Source organism: Synchiropus splendidus, chromosome 14 (assembly GCF_027744825.2).
Source record: "Synchiropus splendidus isolate RoL2022-P1 chromosome 14, RoL_Sspl_1.0, whole genome shotgun sequence".
NCBI lineage: Eukaryota > Metazoa > Chordata > Actinopteri > Syngnathiformes > Callionymidae > Synchiropus > Synchiropus splendidus.
The window spans coordinates 1,744,294-1,766,134 of record NC_071347.1 but is presented as its reverse complement, the minus strand read 5'-3'; the positions used below and the strand labels follow the sequence as shown (position 1 = coordinate 1,766,134).

The following is a 21,841-nucleotide window of genomic DNA, read 5'->3' as shown; positions in this document are numbered from 1 at the left end:
TGGGTGTGGCCCCAAACAATGGTTCTATTGTGTCTGAGCCACACATCATGCTGGTGTGTATATGTGAGCATGTGTCTGCTGAGTAGAGTAGGGTTTCATATATCATGGCTAAAGTGGAACCAGAAGCTGGGGTCTTGAACTGCTGTATTGGAAGCGTGTGGTTGACAAAGAACAAAGAACATTGCACCCTTGATTTATATTGGAAGAGAGCTTAAAGGTTTTAGTAGTTTAAAAATACAAACCATGATAAATTACACTGAAGTTCCATTAATAAGAGGCATTAATAAGCTCTGCTGAACGCAAAACTGAAGCTGTACACTTGACTTGGAGCAGAACAATTGCACAGGAGAGCACCTCTCACCTGCGGTACGTTGTTTACAGTCAGGTTTTGGCCTGAGCTATATTCATGTTCCTGTTGTAGCATCAAGTATGAGGCTATCAATTCAGCCTACCAACAAATCTGATCATATGCCAATCACAGGAGTTATTGTCAGAATGTTGTCACCGACGCTTTAAAAACTATGAAGGCCATGGATTGAATGTGTATGGTTAGGATTACAAAGAAGTGGACAATCGGTTAGAGTGAATTTAAATGCAATTGCGGCTTCTGACATTTTTCCTCACAGTGAATATTTTGACAGGCAACAGATTGAAGTTGCCATGCTCAGCAAACACCAGCTCTGAGTTAAAGTAAGAAAACAAAACAAAAAACAATGCAGGCGCGAAGAACAGTACTTTGAATGCAATCAAGTGCATTCAAACTAAAAAAAAGTTATCTTGGATCTTGGATGCATTTTATTTATATCTACTTTTAAAGCAGAGCAAGTGTTTTATAATGAAGCATGTTATATTATGTGTTTATATTAGCTTCTTTAAAAAAAAACAACAAAAAAACACCTGTAACACCTGTAATGTTTGGAAACAGATTAGGCCAGTAAAAAACGCAAACAAAGAGACCACAAAGTTTGAACAAAGTAGGAGGTTGGGGAAGAAATAAAAAAATAAAATAAAAATAAAGCAGTAGATGGTAGAAGTTGGTGGTAGAAAGAACAACAAAAAAGAACACTTGACAAGACATAGAAGCACACAGCTGCAAAAAAAAACCACATCTGGATGGCCTTATAAGAAAACATAAGAATAATATATTATCATATACTAATAATTTTGTGCAACATAGTGACATTTGGCTAAAGAAAAACAAACAAAAAAAAAACGTACTTGACCATAACGGTAATGTCATGTTCATAGTGGTGTGAAAAATACCCAAAAAAATCAAGACGTGATGATTTAAAGAAGTCATCATGCAACTCTTCCCAAAAGCAACTAAAGACCTCACCTCATAGTGTTTTTGTCACCACATTGCAATAATAATAATAATAAGTTATTCTGTGACACCAAAGTCAGATTGTGCCATTATTCAAATTTTGAGACTGACAAACCTGAATTGTTGTGTACAATCCATGGATGTGTTTTTATTTTCATATTGGAAAACTGTGTAAACGCATCCTCCAGCTCATTATTCAATGACGTCTTTCCCCAGTGGGCAATGCTCCAGTTTGTGGATCCTCTGACATCTTGGACTGACTCAGAGTGGTTGTTGATAGCAGAGCTACAGGAGGAGGGACAGACCTGACCTCTCTGGCACCACTACAAGAATCTGCAGCGGGGCTTTTCTAGTATTAAACTCACACCCACAGTAGAAACACAATCTTTTGACAAATTCAGGGTTGCTGGGTTCCAACCTGGCGCCTCTACAGAGCAGCCACTCTAGATCGTGTCGAGCACTTAACTTGGCATGAAGAGAGGAGGACATTTTTAGAAGATGTACCAGTGGTCCTAGCAAGAATTAAGGCCACACCACTGTAGCAGTTATGCTATAAGGCACAATTAGGTAGAACTATTTGGATAGAGGATGTTTTATTTCTTTTTTAAAAAATTATAATAACGTATTTATTTATTAATGTTATCTACGTTTCTGTGGTCCAGTTCAACAGTTTGACTCTTGGAGGCTTGTACTGACACCATGTGAAGGATTGTTAAGCAGATGAGTTCAAGCAATTTATCAAAAACCCCACAAATTGGCAAGGTGAGTCAGTGCCACACCGTGAGTCCATGCCACCTTCCTCCCGTTTCAAGGTGTATGTGCCGAAGCATTTGGTCTCGTGGCTGATCCGCTTCAATTCTAGTTAATGAGAATATTTCCACAAGCATGAGATGACGCTCTGAGTCACAAAAGAATCCACTGCACTTCCGTTTATTTCTTTGGACCGCTTGGGTTCTCTGGGCAATATGGCAAAATCTATCATGATCTATTTATTTTAAATAACTATCAATTTTGTCATCTCTCTTGTGCATGATTTTATTGTAGTTTTGAGGGTTAGGACAAAGCCTTGGCATTCTTTGCATTCTTTGAGTCTTTCTCGCTTTACATTTTGGAGCGCATTTATTTTGTTATACATTTAGTTTTTCGCCAACGTTTAAACCACAAGGCAAACTTCGACAGTCTGAGTGAGATGTCGCATTAGCCATTAGCTCTGTTAGCGCCAGTCCAGACAGTCTTTAGCCTAGCGCATCTGACAAGGACCACTCCATTGTTCTGTTGTGAAGGTGTGTGGTCAAATTTGAGGCGCACAAGGTTAAAAAACAGCTGGAAGTTGCACATTTGCCTGGCTTCTTCGCTGTTTGAGTGTGTGGGAAGAGGAGCACTGCACACCACGGCAGTGCTGCTTTGACTGACGGACGAATCAGCGCATCAACACACTGTAGATCTACAGTATAGTGTATAGAAAGAAAGAATGTGACAGAATCCATGCAGTCTTCATATTGGTAGCTCATCAACACGTTCCAATTGTTCATGATTTAATGTCATCACATCGCCCTCTATCACCACTCAAATTTGGTGAAATAGGATCATTTCCCAAAGCACACCTGACTGTCTTAGTGTGCAGCGCACACCGGTTGAAAAATGCTGTTCTACACTACTGCCTGATATTGCTGTCAAAGCAAAGAAGGAAAACCTGAGCATGTGGATAATTAAAATGAGTGATGACACTGCATTTGACAGTGTCAGTGTTGTGCCTTATGCCTCTTTCTGATTGGAGAGGAACACAGGTTTCATATGCAGTTCAATATCATGATTCACAATCACAAAAACTGTGGCATGATATATACAGTTCAAGTCCAAATCACATCTAATAACACTTTTCCTACTGGTCTGTACGCAGTACAGGAGTAGCATGTGGAATTTTTCCTGAAATCTTTTACTAACGCTGAACGACCCTATAATGTTTTCAGATGTCAACAATGAATTGTGAAATGAGTGCTTTCGTTACAAGTAGCTTCTATTCAGGGAATCATTCTCTTTCACAAAGCCACAATTACTTTCATTCTCAGGATGAGGAGCGCTCCCTACAGGTGGTGTGTTGGGTCAGTCAGAGTCAGAAGGGGGGCAGTACGTGAAGTGGGATGAACAGCGCTAGTGTCTCTCAAGCACCACGCACATCAGCACAGAACCAGAGGGGCTGACCGCTTTTTCAGGCGATGTTCAGTGACAGAAACTGTTGGGGTGTCATCTGACATATGAAAATAGCGCGTGTGAAACAGACACCCTGCTAACATGCAGCCCGGCTAACTACTCTCCTCTTTAATGGTTTTGTAACACACTTTGTTTGTCTGTGTGTGTGTGTGTTTTGTGTGCGCGTGTGTGTGTTTGTTTAAACGCAGCAATTAAGAACGTCTCAAATGGGTACAGGCATTCTTTAATCAGTGTGCGACTGTGTCTGCTGTCCTCTCGTGTTTAGACATATGTTGAGTTTTATTTCCCTGAGACATCAATCCTGCTAGCCAGCTGTTCAGACAGCTGCTGTCTCTGTCTCTCCAGCTCTGTGTCTCTGTCGCTCCATCACTCTCCCGCCAAGGCGTTGAACTGTCAGTCTGTCACTTCTGTCTTTTGGCTTCTCTTCGCTCTCTTTTTTCTTTCAAAATTTCAAAAACACAAGCAAATTTATTTGTTTTTTCGATGGCATCCTCAAATCCAATGCATATACAATGGTATTTAATTATCATTTTTAAACTACTTCTCTCCAGAGAAGGAGGTCAGTAATGGCTTAAAACTGCAACACAAGTAATTACCGTGTAATTGCCCACCACCTTCTGAATGCAGACAAATATTTAAAATGAATTTGTCACCTTCAATTAATGTTTGTTTCAGTCAAAATCACAAAATGATTTTGAAGCTAAAGAAATGGGCTTTAGTTCCTTGACGTGGTGAAGCATCTGACTTTTAAATCTTTACACCAATGGATGAAAGTGATGGGGCATTACGAATAAATGTGAAGAAATCGCAACACCTCACTTGCATGCTGGTCACAGATTTTATTTTATTCAGCTGGATTCGGTTCTCAAACTGTCTCGTGTCTTCTTATTTTTCTCCCCTGTCCATTCTCACAGGATCTGATCTCTCTTTGTGCCTCTCAGCACAACAGTACAGCTGAAGTCACACTGACATAAATTTGGAAGTATAAAGTGAAGCCGTCAGCTTGCATTTATGCACACACACTCTGTGGTCATGTGAACGAATCCAAAGTTTCTCCCAGTCAAGGGTGTGTTTTCTGTGTGTAGCAATTGTGACTTTGTTGCTCACAACCTTACTTTATAAATTAATGTGAATGATTTATCTGTTTCATTAAATACAAATTTGTCATGCTTTATTTACCTTGTACTCTCTGGGACTGGTGGAGTCAAGAAAATGGCAGGAGAGTGAGAGTAAAAGTGAACACAAGGCACAATTCCAACATTAATATTCAGCCTTTTCATTCTGCGATGGACATACTGACAGGTCACACTGAGATATATATATATATATATATATATATATATATATATATATATATATATATAGTTAGTTAGTTTGAAGTTGTATATGAACAAAAAGTGATCAGTCATCACCTTGAGCTTCTACAGCTTTGTTGTTTTCAAGATGGTTATCATAATTGCTGCTTCCATTTGTAATTCAATAAGAATTGAAATAAATGGAAACACAGACCGACAGAGAGGAAAAAAGTGTGAGTCAGGAGTCAGAGCCAGTGGAAGCATACAGAACGCTGTTGCTTTTCTTGGCACCAGCCATTTATGAGTTTTAATGCTGCCAAGCTCAAGCACACACACCCACACACACACACACTCACAATAACTTGCCTGTGGCTCGTGTTGAATACTCAAAACACTATTTCTTGGCTGTTTAGAGTGAGGACAGGTGATGAAAGCGTGTTTACTCTAAACAGTCGCTGGTGTTCTGGCAAACTCACTGCAGATCTTCTGATCACCACAAATCATCCCCGTCACGGTTGTTCTGACTCTTTTCTGCTTGACTGCATGCTCTCTATTTCTGAAGAAGAAGTGCTGTGTATTTCCCTGCCTTGTGTAGGTTGAAACTAAACAACATTGGACGGTTCACTTTTGCTTCACTTGATGTTTTCGAGTTTTCGAAACTCACCCCTTCATAACTTCTAAAATGAATCAATGAATTTCCTTTATACCTTTACTGTGTGGACTGTTGTGTGACCAAAGTAGTGGCAGCAAAACATCTACGTACATGCTTCCTGCTTCACGTGTACACAGTCATGATTGAAAACTGTAAATTTGGCTGTTATTTGACTTCCTTTTTCATCTCCGTGCTCTCTTTTACGATCCCACTTCAATCTCAGTCCTCCCATGGCTTGATTATAAAGCTCATAAAACTGCACTGATTATAGATGAAACATGGCTCTTCATCTGCTGTACCTTCCCCGTCATTGTCGTCTTCATTAATCCATCCGTCTCCTTCCGACCCTCCTCTACTCCTCCAATTCATTCATCAACAGACAAACAGCCCCTTTCATTTCATGAAGTGAATTAGAATTGGGACATGAAGGAATTTTTATCCACGCTGAAATCCAAACAACACTTGAGACTCACTCGGTCACACCAACCCAAAACGAGCCATTTAGGGAAGCACATACCCCTTGCTGACCCTTGGCCCTGTCTTCCTCCACATTCCCCTCATCTCCTTGTGGGGTGTGTTTATCGCTACGGGCCATAAATTGGGAATCAGAATACACACTACATTGACTTATGCCTGTGTCTTAGTCCCAGGTTGTATTTTACTGCTGAAGTACACCTATAAATTGTGATGCCTTGTTTGCTCTAGTGATGGGACAGCATCTGATTCTAACCTTGTTCTTCAGTCGGTCCTTCACTAGTGTTCACAGTTTCATTTTTCATTCATATTATTTTGCTTCTTCACGTAAAGGGGTTGCAGGTGCCGAGTTTAGCTCCACTCTGGGCTGGTCTCAAATCCAATGAAGCGCACACATAGACAAGCATAATGTCACACACTATCTTAGATGATTTAAAGTCACTATTTAACCTCTTTATGATTTTAATGATGGGAGGAAATTGGCTTGTTCTTGCAAACTCAACACTATGACGATAAAGGTTTTCAACTACTTCAAGCAGCATTAACTTGTATGGCACCAATCGCAAAATTGCAAGAGGCAACTTTGCAGCATTTAAACAAGCCAAGCTGAAAATATAGAGCCTGATCTACTTACTACTTTAGGCAAGCAGATGGTAGACACATGTATCTTCATTTTGAACATTAGTAGAGTAATAAGCAGTTGGGGTGTAACAAGAGCAAGAGACTGAATTTGACTGGCTTGATTCAGAAGAGTAACATTCACACTTTTTTGTTTTAAGTATTTTTCTAGTCACCTGAAAAAAATTGGTTTTAGTGCAGGTAAAAAAAAAAACTCTTTAGTGCCAGAGAAGAAATGTCAAACAGCTCATTATTTCTTTAATTATGTCTTATTTATTTAGTTATGTTGAATTGATGCCGGTCACCCTTAAAGGTCAGACTGTCTAAAACAAGCAAAAAAGTAAACTTGAAATATGTAGCATGCAATTTTATGCAAAAAAAACCCTTGTCATTTTATTTATACAATTTAATGTGATTCCATTAATCTGAAGCAGGGGAAAACTCTTCTAAATACCTCACTGACTATAATTTCAACCATCTGACGGAAGTACCCTCACTTTTCTCTCTAAACTGGTGGAGATCACCATCAGAAATAACTTATGAGTTATGGTTTTGTCTTGGAGCACACTGCCAAATTGTCACTACTATTGTCCCTCCCTTTGTTTACTCTGATCCCATGTGAACCAGGCTGTGGAATTATCTTATTTACAACAATCATAATCCGACTGTAAACATGTATGGCTTTATTGGACTCAAAAGGGAAGTTGTTTTCAGCTGACAGACGGCAACTCATGACCACACAATGGGCCCCAAATGCTCAAGATTAGGTCATTTACAATGGCAGCCATGTGCCCTGATGAATGCTTATAGCAAATTTTGTTGCGATAATGTAACACAAATGACTTATTGTCTGATTGAACTACTCTGAATCAGGCAAGCCATGGGGGCATTTTTCCACATAACTCCTAATAATGTTGACCTTGACAGGGTTCTGTTTGTGACGAAGAGAGTAGAGGGCAACAACTTAATCTATGGCAGCAGAGGGTAGAACCTAGTTCACCACTGAAACATATTATTACACATGCCTTTCTCCCAGTGCGTACGCTGCTCTAACGCTAGACTGTAAATGGAATTATTAATGCATCTTGCGTTAAGTGGCGAAGTGGTAAATCACCACTTGGTTTCATCTGCAAATTCTGTCTATAATTCATGCGAATGATTTATTTATTAAAAAAACAAAGTAATAATACGTTTATGGATAATAATATCACTGACACCATAAACTGAAATCATGATGCCAAAAATGTTGACTTAAAAGATTTGTAATTTTGCACTTCAAGCACAATTAGTCTTAAAAAAGTCAACCGTAGGAATGCAATATTTATTTTCCAATTGTTTCTCTATAGTACAAGTGTGGTCTTTCATCATCTATTTTATGGTTGGCCTGCAGGGCCCTTCTTCCTTCTTTTCAAGACTGAGAATTGGTTCTTGCTCCAATTTTTTTCTCATGTTTTACTTTGATTCTTGATGTATCTCGTCACATCTAGTCTGCCTCAACCTATCTTATACATCCTGTATACTCTACACCACTCCTCATCACGCCCTTCTTTATCTCGCCAATGTCTGTCTTTCTTCTGCCCAATGCTCAAACACTCTTCACCCAACATGTTTTTATTCAAATCCATATTATGGCTGTTCTTTCAGAACCGTCCTGCATGGAGCGACTTCTCTCCAGAGACTGGAAAGAGCGTGTGGACTGTTTGAATGCCAATGAGTTGCTAGGAGAAGTCAAAGGTAAGTCAGAGAGGAAACTCGTGGCTCATGGGTGGATTGATGGAAAACAAGGACATATTTGATGATTACTTGCCTGGCGGAGTGGGAGGGTTGGATGAATGTAATCCAGCAACCAGAAATATTTATATAGAATAAACCAAAACTGTTGCGTTGTATAACCAACCTGAACCTACTTACTGCTATTTTAGAAATTTAATGGCTACGTTTTGCTCCAGGATTGTTCAAATCAAAGCAATGCATGTTCTTTTCTATTTTTTTTTTTCAGACTGTCTACATTAGGGGTCTCAAATAGGTTTGCAAAAGGGCTGCAGTGGGTGTGGGCTTTTGTTCCAACCCTGCATGCGCATATACTGTAGGTTAACCAACCAAAGCTGAAATAAGCAGAACCCTCTGAGGACCGCTTAGAGATCCCTGGTCAATATACACCTAGGAAGGAGTGAGAGTAGTGGCAGCAAATGAGCTATTTAAGCTCCAGTGGCTTAAAACCCTACCATTCCTTCTTTTGCTGGATGAAAACATAAATAAATCATGTATTATTCATTGATTGAATTGAAATGTATTGAGTGTATTACTGTTAACCGATTTAATACAAACAACTCCATCTATTTTTAAGCATCCCATGATGAGTAAACTTCTGTATATTGGTAGACGAGAAAGTAACCAAAGATCTGGAGAGGTTAAAGACAAAAAAGTGAAAGGGGACCAGAAATTGAAACACAGTGTGGAAAAGAGGTTAAAAGAGACGAGGAGTGGAGAAAAGTGCATCCAAAGTTGGACGTAGAGTAACCGATGGGGAGGTCAGCAGGGGAAAACTGGGGAAAGAAATATGAAAGCATGAAAAAAGAGACAAGACGAGGAGAATGTTGCCTTTGATTCGGGGATGCTAGGGGGTAATTTCTCTCCCTTTCTGTGTGTGTGTGCGCGCGTGTGCATGGGTGTGTGTGTATCTGTGTGTTTGAGCCGTATGGGTCAGGGGCACAATAGGGGCCTTACAGAACTACAATGGATACTCTGTTAGTATGCAGGTAGTGTTGGGGCCACCTTGCAAACTCTGTGAAAGGCCCCAGGGCAAGATCCGATACACAAACACATGTTCACTAACACAACACACGTATGAGCGAGGGAGAATGAGAGCGAGCGTGCGAGAGAGAGAGATGGAGAGAGAGAAAGAGAGAGCGAGAGAGAGCGGATCTATGAATTGACTCCCCAAAGCTCAATTTAAAAAATAGATCTTGTGCAAATCCTTCACATCTCAAACAGTGAGAAGCTCTCTAATGGCAAACCACACACAAAACTGACTGACTGAACGAACTGATGAAGAAACAAATGAAACAAAAGCTGACAGTAACACATAACACACTGAAAAGGTGTTACAGTTCAAGTTTACAGTACACACAGCCACTGCTCAGGACCACTTGCTATGTAGCACATTCAGAATGTATTAAAATAAGCATTCATTCAAACATTAATTCAAATTCCAGGCTAAAGTCAGGAAGTTCAACATACCATCTTCAAAGTTTGTCTGTGTAAATGGTATCAAATGAAGAAACTAGAAAAATGTGAGAGGGACATTGCCTGCTGACAGGAAACCTGAGCAATCCCCTGCAACACATAACAGATTTCAGAAGACCAGATCAGCATGCGTCTCATTGAGGCCTTCAAATGTCAACCCGCCATTAGCCTGAGGGAGGTATGGTACACAGTTGAGTTGTAAGTTACAGCACCTTCTAGCTTGAGGCCTGTAGCCCTCAGTAGTGAATTCATAGATGACACGGCTGCTGAACAGACTAGGCTAACAGTTATCTGTTTTATGATCCACAGAATGAGTATGGAGGTACAGTATAGCTCTGGCAACACAAAGTCAATGACACTGTCCTTGTGCGCCTACCATCCTGTTTACTGCTGAATAACACAAGGCCTGGATGTTCAACCACCACTCCCATAGCGCATGTGTTGTGTGGTGTAACTATGTGTTCTGGGAGAGTGAGATGAATAAAATGGCTTGCATTAGCCAAGGTCGACTTTGCTCCGTAAAACGTGTATCGAGAGTGCCGTTGTGAAACATCATCCACCCCCACTACCGAACCAAAAGGCATGTGCAGCATATACACCAAGTCCTGGATGTTTTTCAACAACGCATCTTCCCTCCCATGGCATAAGAAATTTACAATGGGAATGTGGTCCAGCAATAAGATGCTGATATCATCACATTTCTTTTTAAATATTTGCTTTTTTAAATGTTGGACCTTTTCATATACTCTAGGGCGGCACATTAATGACTACAAAGACACCGGCATACTTAAATTGGCAAACTCCTTATCTACCAGCTACTCTAAGCATTGTTCGGGGTCCAATAATGGAAGAATCGCCTGAGGTGTTCACAGAGGTCAGGTTGGCCTTAGACAACTATTAAATATTAAAAATTTCCACCCTTACTGGCAATGTAATTTAATTGCTCAGTATACTGTACTTTGTATGTATCAAATATCAATGGTGGAATACCAACATTAAACAGAAAATATTAGTATTTGTGCAGTATGTTCACATTCCTTTCTTTAAACATCTCATACAGATTTGTTGCCACTATCCTCAACTTTCATCGTCAAATTTGCCTGAAACATAAACCTGACAAAAGGTTTTAAAGGTGCTTATTTTCAAAGAAATGTTTATTTTTGCTGGGTGCAACATATGGAGGCACGGCAGAAGATAACTACAAGAGACGGCTGTGAGTTATGTGATTCTGCCACAGGGAGTTTCTTAACAGTTTTCCCCCCTAATTGTTTGTAACTTGCAGGGACGACATTTACTTCAATGTGCTCTGGGCCTCTAACGCCTTACAAAATGAGTTATTCAAGGAATTCTCGAGTTGAAGAAGAATAGAGTGGCACATTGGACCATATTGATTTTTGTGTTTCAAGAGGTCTTGGCGTAAGTAACAGGGGATATGGTTGGGATTTCTCCAAAGCAGCAGAAGGTCCCATGCCGGAATAAATATAAACTCCAAAAGCAACACATTCATGAAAGATAATCTATCAAGCTGTGTTCTTATAAATCCCAACTCCAGGTACACCCGAGTCACTGGAAGAGAAGGAGCATCAACTTTCGACCATGATCGGCCAGCTGATCAGCTTGAGGGAGCAGCTGTTGTCGGCCCATGATGAGCAGAAGAAGATTGCAGCCTCACAGATGGAGAAGCAAAGGCAGCAGATGGAGCTGGCCCGACAGCAGCAGGAGCAGGTACGGACCGTTCAAGAACATCTTCAATTAAATACGTCGAAATTTGTCGTCCAAAGTGAGAAATCCTGACAGCACAATGGCCTTTCAAAACAGAGTACAAAGTGAATATTACCTCTTCCATTCCACATATTTTCAATAGCGAAAAGACAGTTTTGCTTTGCAGGTTTAATGGATGTTAAAAAGGATACGACACACAGTGCTTCATCGGGGGAAAAACATGCAGTGCAAGTGCAGTAATAATTGATATTTTTTGTCAATTCATACTTAACGCTGAACACAAGTAAGATGTCTTATGAAGGAAAAGGACAAATGCATATCAATTTATCATTCTCACTGGGTTTGGCATCAGTTTTATTGGCTTGCGAGCAATTTTAAACGAATCTTTTTACAATCAGGTAAATGGGGCTGCAGGCCGGTGTCATGAGAAGTGGTTTAATGATGGAGGAATAAATCTCACCATTCACGTTTGATTTTATATTCTTCCCACTTGTCTGTAGATAAATTATAACACATTTGCATTTCGTTATTCTATATTTTTTCAGTTAAATGATAATAAATAAATGTTACACTGATAACGTTAAAAGGTATCTTCATGTAGTTCATGTCATCAATACAATCGTTTTTGAGCCACTCGAAGTGAGTTAAAATGAGACAGTGAGACTTGTTTACCATATGTGCAGTGTTTATATTTGAGGAACATTATTACAGGTATGACATCCCAGACATTCCAAACGCTTTTTCATGTAGCTGCGCTGTGGCTTCAGCAGTCCAATAATTGCCTGATTTGTCTGTCTATAACTGAGAGAGATTCCATAAAAATGAAAGGTTGACAGACAGACCAGTGGCAGAGAGGTGTTTCGGTGAGACATTTTCTTTTCTTTTTTCCTTTTTGTTTTGGCTCTTTGTCGACACATTACTGTAGATCTGACTGGCTCTGTTTGGACAAGTCCACAACTCCCATCACAACACATTCCACCTTTCACAGACTCACAAAGGAGCAGAGAAGATTCAGACAGAGAAAAGAAAGACAGATTCCTACATCAAGCAGTCATTTGGCTGTTGAGACTTGATAGCGTAATGCCCTACAGACAAACCTGCTGAAATCTGCCTTTAATGAAATATGACATGAGTGCAAATGGGGCGCCGCCTCCCATTCACCATCCTGTAATTAGGTTTTTGAATAAAAATACTAAATGACTTTGAAAGACAGAAGAAAGAGGCTTCTGCCTGCATTTGCTGATGCACAATAGATGGGATCAGTGAAGCACATGACATGCTCCGCAAGGATTTGAAGCTCACGCAAAAGTACTCCTTCAATCAAACTCCATCTTTCATGGATTTTTTGATCAGAAAAAGACCTGACACATCTGCTGATCTGCACACCAACAGTGAGCATTTACATTGAATAATCATGAGGAATTGAACACATTCATTGACAAAACATGAATGTATTTTGGCCGGCTTGGCTGGATTTCACTAACGTTATTTTATTTTATTTTATTATGTACAGAAGTAACGACTCCACTGGTTCAAACTTGACTGAGATGAATAAAAATAAAAGTACATCTTGAGCGATTAAATGAAAGTTCATTACAGATGAAATCAAAGCAAACACTGGATCAGTCATCTCCCGTTTATGCAATAAATGCTAGTACAGAACACAGAAGTCTGAAAAGACAATAAGTAAAGAGGAACATGACATGAGTACACAGTAGAACTGTGCACAACAAATGTTCCAAAGGAGCCGCAGAGTTGTACACTAAAAATGAACAAATGGAGAAATATTTTTCTTCCATTGCCAGTTTGAATTCCCATTTGAATTATTGTTTTATCAATCTTGCTCTTGTTGCCTAGTGTTATTCAGTGTATTATTTAGGGGTGGGATTCAATAAAAACAATTAATCTAGTTAATTAGAGGATTTGTGATTAATTAATCTCAATTAATCGCTGTTGAATGGTATAAGAATATTTGCCACAAGAAGCCACATTTTTCAATTAGAAAGAATTTGGTATATTACTGAATCAAATGACGGACCCATATGTACATTTAAATAACAAAATATTGTTTATTTTGTATCAGCTTCACAATGGTACAATAAATCACGATGGTGGCTATATTCCAGTTTTTATATCACCTTATTTAAACTAACGCTCTTTTAATGTCTTGAAAATATTTGTATAAGAATTTCAATTTTCTAAGAATTTCAAATACATTCAAAGTAGTGGAAACCCTGCGAAAAACATCCCTGAACAAAAGCAAACAGATGCTTTTCTTTGCTTTTGTTCAGGGATTCCTCCATGTTTGTTGTTGTTGTTATCATCCTAGCTGCCACGTGTCTTGTGCAGCAGTGTCATCAGTGGTTCCATGTTGTCTGGAGAGCAAAGTGTTAAATTAAATTAAATTATTTTTTGTTGTAATTAATTAATCCTAATAATGTTGAAATAAATTAATCGAAATAAACTTCTTAAACTCCCACCACTAGTATTATTATTGTTGTGTATTATTTAGTGTAATTGACTGTTGTCTTTTCCAATATAATTAACCAGAAAACGTACTTAAAAATGAGCCACAATAATTCATTTCAAACTAATTCATGCACTTGTTTTTCGGTCTCTGTTCAGATTGCTCGACAACAGCAGCAGCTACTGCAGCAACAACACAAGATCAACATTCTGCAGCAACAGATCCAGGTCAGTGGGCAACACACACACGCATATATGCACAAGTCTCACTTTCATTCCATACATATCTCTGGCGACTCGCCCTGTCCTGAGTAGACTCTGCTCCGAATCACAGAACCTCTCCAGTTAGTTCCTGATCTTTCGCTATGAGCTGTAGTAGAATAGTAGAATAGTGTAGTAGTATGTGCAAATGGGAGACCTACCTACGCAGTGCTTTTGCAAAGATTGTATTGATCACAGGAAACATTGTTATCAGCCGGTTATGTCTTGCACATTTCCATGGGGCATTGATCATTCTGCGATCAATAAACCATCCTATTTTATCCCAGCATCTATTCTTCAGCATGCTTTCTCATCTCATGTTGATAGACTCTTTTGGTCAGATTTGTAATTAACTTTTTGAGTTGCTAGTTTATTTTTGAGAGCTGACTTAGCAATGAAGCTACTAACTTCAAATTCCTTTGCAGTGACAATGGAATTCTTCATAAAAATGAACTTGTCAAATAATTTAAGTTGCCTACTTCATGGAGGAATTTAGCTAACTTTGAGTCCCACAAATGGCCACAAATCTCAAAGGTAATCTAACGTCAAGTGATTTACCAATGATTTATAATAACAAAATTTTCCAAATGGGAATTTAATGTAATTAAAATATGCTATAGACATTGTATGACTGATTCATCTCAATCTGCATTATTATTTTAAGGATTTCTATATGATTCCTCAACAGGTACAAAGCATTTGAGCCAAATACATAACATTTAATGGAGGACATAAGCAAACGTTTTCCATGGTCATGCATTTCTCCAATCTCCTAAATCTAACTAATTCATAAACAACCTCCAGCAGTGACTGTAACACTGGTAGATAAACCTGCCTCCAATAGTCTTGCACTGAGTACAGTTATTTATTTAATTTACCCTATAATTTAGCATGATCGCGTTAAGAGCCAACTCTTGGCCTACTACTGCAGTGTCAAACTCCCAAGGCCTGTTAACCCCCTGCTGCTCCTTGACTTAGAATCCGCCTGTGTTCCTGAGGTGTGACGCAGTTAACAATGTTCCCCGCCTTCTATTTCTCTTGTTTTATGACCAGGTCCCAGCTTTAGATCTTAATAAAGCTTGGATCAGACTTCATTAGGCCTCTGAGTCCCAGGGGAGAGCCCGTAAACTTAGAACTTCCTGCAAGGTATCAAGCATCAATGCTGTCTGTGTCTTGTTTGTTTTAATGATTAAAGAAGGCTCATATTTTAGCTTTATGTAGTTTGTCACAAAGTTGTAGATTTTAGAGGGAAAACACATTTCCTGCTTGCGGGATGTTAACATAGACACAGTGGCGTTAAGCTACGTGTCAGAGTTGCATTCTTGTCTTCGCCTTTTTACTGATCACTCTAGATGAGTAATGCTATCGTAATCTGAGGGCACTGGCACGCAAAATATACATAACACAGTACTTCAGGGGTCAGATGTGACTCTTTCAACGGCCTTCTGTCATCAGAACTCGGAGAGTAAAATACCGTCAAACACACCACAGCTTCTCTGACTGCGTTCCAATTTAGCCATCCTGCTGGAGCCTTTAATATGCTTTAGTACAGTAGCACGTGAGGTGCCATCACCTTCAACAGCAAGATCATTGAAAGTGACTTTCCTTGATGCTCTGCGGCCCAGTTAACGAATCACAGTTGTTGATCACTATATTGCAGAGTTATGTGGACAAACAAACTTCATGCTGCTACATCACATTGGACCTGTTGGAACTGTTTAGGTCACCGTAACTGAGTTACTGATTATATATATATATATATATATATATATATATATATATATATATATATATATATATATATATATATATATATATATATATATATATATATATTTTTTTTTTTTTTTTTTTTTTTTTTTTTAATATATATATATACACACACCTCCATGCAACTTTTATGTTCAGAATTACATGCCCCCACAGCCACGGACGGTCTCAGACAAAGCTCAGGTAGATCACCATACTAACAAACACAATCATAAAGCTACATGAAGTACTTGTGCGCCAATGAAATCCACAAAAATGAGGAATACAGGACATTTGCTTCATTTCATTTTCATATCTAAATATATCCCATTTAATATAAAGAGCAATTTGTACAAATTCATCATTTTTTTTCAAAATAATAATAATAAAAAAAAAACAAAATGAATAAATAGTAATTATAATAAATACATTCAAAACATCATAATGTTTTTCATTATTATTATTATTTTTTTTTTTTGCTATTTCAGTGTTTTAAATCTAAATCTAAGGTTCTTGAATTATTGTCAAAAAATGGCTCTAATCACAACATATCCTGAAGGGGTGCAAATGTTCTATCGTCTGACATCTGTCCACAACTCACACTCTGAGCAAGAGACTGTTTAAGCTGTGTTGGGATTTTTTTACATGCAGAAAGGGATTCCCTGGCCTGTTTCCACTTATCAAACCGAGACCTGAACTTCACTCTGGCCAAGGCTTTGAGGATCTGGCCAAGTGCTACCATTTCAGCTTAGAAGACATGTTCTCAGTCTAACAGTGCCACTCAGAAGACAGTAGAGCCATGTGCTAAATATTTGAGCCATTAAATGTTTTAGCAAATGCTTTCCGGAAGGGCAAATGTATTTTCTGCTGTTTACAAAAAAAATTCTCACCACTTTGTGTTTCGTACTGAATCGGTTTTATTGTAATTGAAGTTATGGGCAGACACTATTTCATCTGAAGCATTTTGAATGCAATTGTGTCAATGTGTTTCTTGTAGAAGTGGCACAGTTCAAAGTGACTTAGGTTTCCTGTTGTGTGGTTTTAAGTGGGGTGGCAAGCCGGTGGGGGGCATACTGGGGTTAAATAAAAAACTTCCGAAGGTGCCCCTTTGTGGATGAACAAGGTTGCAGACTCTACACAAGATATACTCTGAATGCACCTTCACTTAAAACTGACATAAAGGACAAGTGTGCGGCTGTTGTTGACATAGAAACGTTGCTGTGAGTAACAAGGCTTCAGTGATGTTCCGACTGTGCTGCAGCTTGAGCGACTCGTCCCAGCGGCTGACAAGCATGTGTCTTTGTTAAGTCGGTCCCCGTAATGGCTCTCATATGTGGACCATTTCCTTCAGGCCCACAAAGGCACAGGCCCTAACCGCACCGCCTGGGCCCGAGCTAACAGGCTAATTAATGACTGCAAAGCCACACTCCTCCTCCTTCTGCTCTCCTCCACTGTTTTTCATTTATAGCCCCAGCTCTGCTCTTCCCTTTTTCAATCCTTGTTTCAAGGGTGCTATTTTCTTATTGTTGCTGCCATTTAAATTCATTCCTTTGTGCAGTGGCTAAACTTCCTTGCAGGCTGCTGCATCTGCCCAAGCAGCGACTTTTTAATTCATGTCAGGCCACTTTGCTTTCTATGATTATAATATCTCTCTCTCTCTCTCTCTCTCTCTCTCTCTCTCTCTCTATATATATATATATATATATATATATATATATATATATATATATATATATATATATATATATATATATACACACAGATGAAAAAACAAATGTCAGCGCATCTGGTGGGCAGTTAGAGGGGGTCTTATGTTATTCTAAGGAGCCGAGCGAAGTTTGTCCCCCTCCTCACCACCTTCTCTGATCCATTTATCCTCTCCCCCTTCTCTTAGTTAATGGGGATCTTTGTGTGCTTGTGCTGGTGAAGCAGCTCCAGCCAGTTCCACTGTTCCCACAGGAATACAATGAATGGGAGCATTTTGTCCCACTCCATAACCTACGACCACCAAACCAGACTTCTCTACCTACTTCATTGCTGTTCGGACAGTCTGTCCTAGGTGTTGCTTCATATATGTGTCCACAAATTCGGGTGTTTTTGCTCTTCATTCAGTTCCAATATGTGTAGGGGCTTTCCACAGTGCAGATATGTTATGTCAAGACTCTTTGCTTTTTCATCCATTCTCATCATCACTTCCTTTCTTTATTTATACGATTCCTCTGTCCATTGTTTAGTCTTTGTTGATTTTATTGTCCTTCCTCGCTTTCTTTCACTTAGTGTTCCCATTGTTTCTTTCTTACAGTGTACTATCTCTTTTCTTTCCAGTCCCTTTTCCCTTCCTTTTGGAATTTTGGTTCAAATTTTCAGCATGAAAAATAATTGTTTATTCACATGCTCATTGTAGCATCTAGGTTTTGCACCGTCTTCATATTTTCATTGTTTATTTCTAACAGGTGCAGGGTCACATGCAGCCCCTGATGATCCCTGTCTTTCCCCACGACCAGAGGTCTATTGCTGCCGCCACACAGCCTGGTTTCCTCTTTCCACCAGGCATGTCTTACAAGCCAGGTAACATACTCACGGATGCATGAACACACACTCACATGCATACACTCGCGCGCACACACACACACACAAACACGTTTGTCTTCCTATTTTAGTGAGGACTGACACTGACATAATGCTTTCCCCAGCCTCTCACACACACACACTTGGACCATGTTAATGAGGTGTTTCAAGTCAGGAATGTTCAGGAAAACAGCGCAGAGAAATACAAGGATATTTGTTAACTTCACTAACAATGTATTGGACACCACCACATCTGAAACATCTCTCTGTGCTTTAAAAGTGACCCTGTCTAACACACACACACACAGGCACAATCAAAACTCATGTTTCTGTTGTGCCCTGTGTAAAACATCCATTTGTTTACCAGCAGATCAGTATGATAGTCCGGTGTTTTTAGACTGTTAGAAAGTGCAACAAAGTCATTTTTATTGAAAAATCCGATGGTGCACCACTACTAGAAACTGGGCCAAAGGACAGTTGTGCTTGGTTGAAATTGTTGACAGTACCTTTTATTTTGTCAAAAAAAATGTAGTTATGAATATAGACTTTTTGCGGAAGATAAATTAATTTGTGGGGATGGGCAGAAATGAAAATTATTGGACAAAATGTAAAAACCGAAACACTTGGCACAAGAACTATTATGCCAAATACTGTATATGCGCCACGCCATTCATGGCCAGGACTGTGAGCTTAACTCACGGGAAAAAATAAATACATAAATAATAATAATAATTAATGCATTGCAAAATGAGGTACTATTAATGCTTCAGATATTAGATCAATAAAATTATGTATATATGTAGCACTGGCATTTTTACAATGTGCAAAGTCAAATAAAAAACCTCGCTCATGAATCATGGACAGGCTTCTAACTGAATGGCCCAAGAAATATTTTATTTTTAAATGATAAACTGTATATTTTTTCTTCTAAGCTGAAAATAATAGTTTGATTATAAGTAATAATAATAAGATGTAATTGCCATTCATGTCAACCGTAGGCATATCAGACTGCAATGCAGGGTTGGTGAGGGCGCGTAGAGTTCTCCCTCTATGTCCAAATGATGATCTTTATTAGGACAGACGCGATGACGTGCAGAGCAGCTGAGTGTTAACACACTCAAAAATGAGTGCCCCTGTCATTGTTTTGCACTTACTGGTAAAGGAAGAACGTCCCCTGCAGACGCATTAGAGAAGCTGATCTCTGCAGGTAGGAAAGAACATGATAATGTTCTTTATTAAGACCCACTGTTGTGATGTGGCTGTCGCAGGAAGCTAGCTGTTAGTAAGGGTAAACATACAAAATAGGTGTGAATCATATCATTAGCTGACCTATGTTAGTCATTCAGTTACTTTGCAAAATGGCAAATATGATGGCTGTGTATTAGTGATGGGTAGATGAGGTTTCATGACACTGTATTGTAAGGTTGATGAGTGGTCATGAAACAGTGTCCTGATTTTCAGAGGCCACCAGATGGCACTGTCTGCTGTGAAATGTTTGGTCTTAAAAATCTAATTCAATGAAACCTCAGAAACCTGTTTGTGATACTGTTTCATGATACCTCATGTACTTCATTAATGGTTCATGTCTTATTTTATGCGTATGTATGGTTTGGCTGTGTGCAGTGTACTCGCGAGCAGTGCACGACTACACAAGAGTGCAGTTTGGAGGGATCACTGTTAACAAACACAGTCCTGCACCATTGACAATGTTTGTTCTGGCATTTCTGATAGAATCTTCAAAAAAGAAACACTCCTCTCAGCACCACCTGCTCTCTTCATCTTGCTTAACATTCCTTTCTTCTACATTCTTCCAGGTGTGCGACCGACGCCACACAGCACCAACAGTACACTTAATGCAGAATAATTGAAAGTTGTTGCCACAACGGGTGTCTCCCACCAGGCCTTGTAGAGTGCCTGGGATGAAGAATAGCATTTATGGAAAGCTGTCCTTTGACTTTGGCATGTTCGCAACAAAGACTTGGACATGGAAAGTGTTTTAGACAAACAGTGGGGGTCACAGAGTGGAGGGTATGAATTTGTGAGTGCATTCTGTCGTACAACAATGAATGTTGCAATCTTCGAATGAATCACCAGAGAGCTTTCTTGCAGTTATGAATAAAAACAAGAGATATGAGGGCTTGTCCAAGGAGGAGAACACGTCCATTCTTGTGCACAAAAGTGCCCCCTCCTCATTCTTTCCACCTGTAACTGTGTTGTTTTGTTCCACAGGTGAGAATTACCCCATGCAGTTCATTCCATCCACAATGGCAGCTGCGGCGGCGTCTGGACTCAGCCCATTACAACTTCAGGTAACACACCTGGTCTCACGAAAGTTCACAATTAGCAGCATAATGAAAACGTACAAATAAACAGAACAGCGTGGTTAAGTGGGAAATGATACAGTTCTGTACAAGCTGGGCCAGCTGTTTTTTTTTTTGTTTTTTTTTTTTTTTTTTTTTTTTGGACTTCAGGCCAAAACAAGAAGCACAAGGATGGACAGGAGCGACACTGGTACTTTAAACAATCATTTCACAGTTTATTTGTTGCCCATCATCACTGGCATTCATCTCAGACAAAGGCAGTCATGATGAATCACAGAGGAATTCCACCCCAACAGCTCAACAGCTGGACCTAGCAATTCATCAGATATTTTATAGCTTCTTGACACCTGTGGTTTAGCACTTAAGCATAGCAGCTACCATAAACTACAATAGGGAGGAACAAAAAAGTAAATAAAAACAAAAGATGGCAATGCGCGATCTCGCTGCATGACATGTAAACCCCCCTGCGATGTACCTACCGTCGACGGAACAAAACCTCTTGAAGGCTTTTCATGAAGATAATGTAGACTTATCACATCAGTTATTACCCTAGTCTTGCTTTTTGGTCTTTAAGAATTCTAATCTCCGTTCTTCAATTTGCATTGTGGTGCTGTCTTATCAAGACTCTCATTAGCAGCTATTGACTTAGCAAAGCTTCCGTGCTGCGCCTAGAGCATTGCCGCCTCTAGCGTCGGCTCGCGCCCCCCAACCCCGCCTTTGAAATGATCAAAAGAGCTGTACGGTGCGCGAGAGGTAGAGAGGATGAATGACGCCGGGATGCTATTAAAACACATTACAGGATGTGGAGAAGGAGAGAAACATGAATGAAAGAGGAAGCTTTTTATCACTGCTATGGAGACAGCAGGCAAAGGGAAACGTTTGTGAGGGAATAATGAGTAATTATCTGAGGGGTTTTGGTAAGACGGAGATGGGG

The 21,841-nt window shown here is 39.4% G+C and overlaps 1 protein-coding gene across 4 annotated transcripts in view; it reads left to right on the top strand.

Annotated features, from left to right (window-relative positions):
• Window positions 1-21,841, top strand: part of LOC128770883 (transcription factor SOX-6-like) — an 86,414-nt gene that overhangs the window by 42,256 nt on the left and 22,317 nt on the right. For all 4 annotated transcript variants that reach the window (XM_053885828.1, XM_053885827.1, XM_053885829.1 and 1 more), the window contains 5 exons: window positions 8,219-8,308; window positions 11,373-11,545; window positions 14,168-14,236; window positions 18,472-18,586; window positions 20,816-20,895. In XM_053885828.1, coding sequence (XP_053741803.1) covers window positions 8,219-8,308; window positions 11,373-11,545; window positions 14,168-14,236; window positions 18,472-18,586; window positions 20,816-20,895 — 527 coding nt within the window. The remainder of the gene's footprint in view (window positions 1-8,218; window positions 8,309-11,372; window positions 11,546-14,167; window positions 14,237-18,471; window positions 18,587-20,815; window positions 20,896-21,841) is intronic.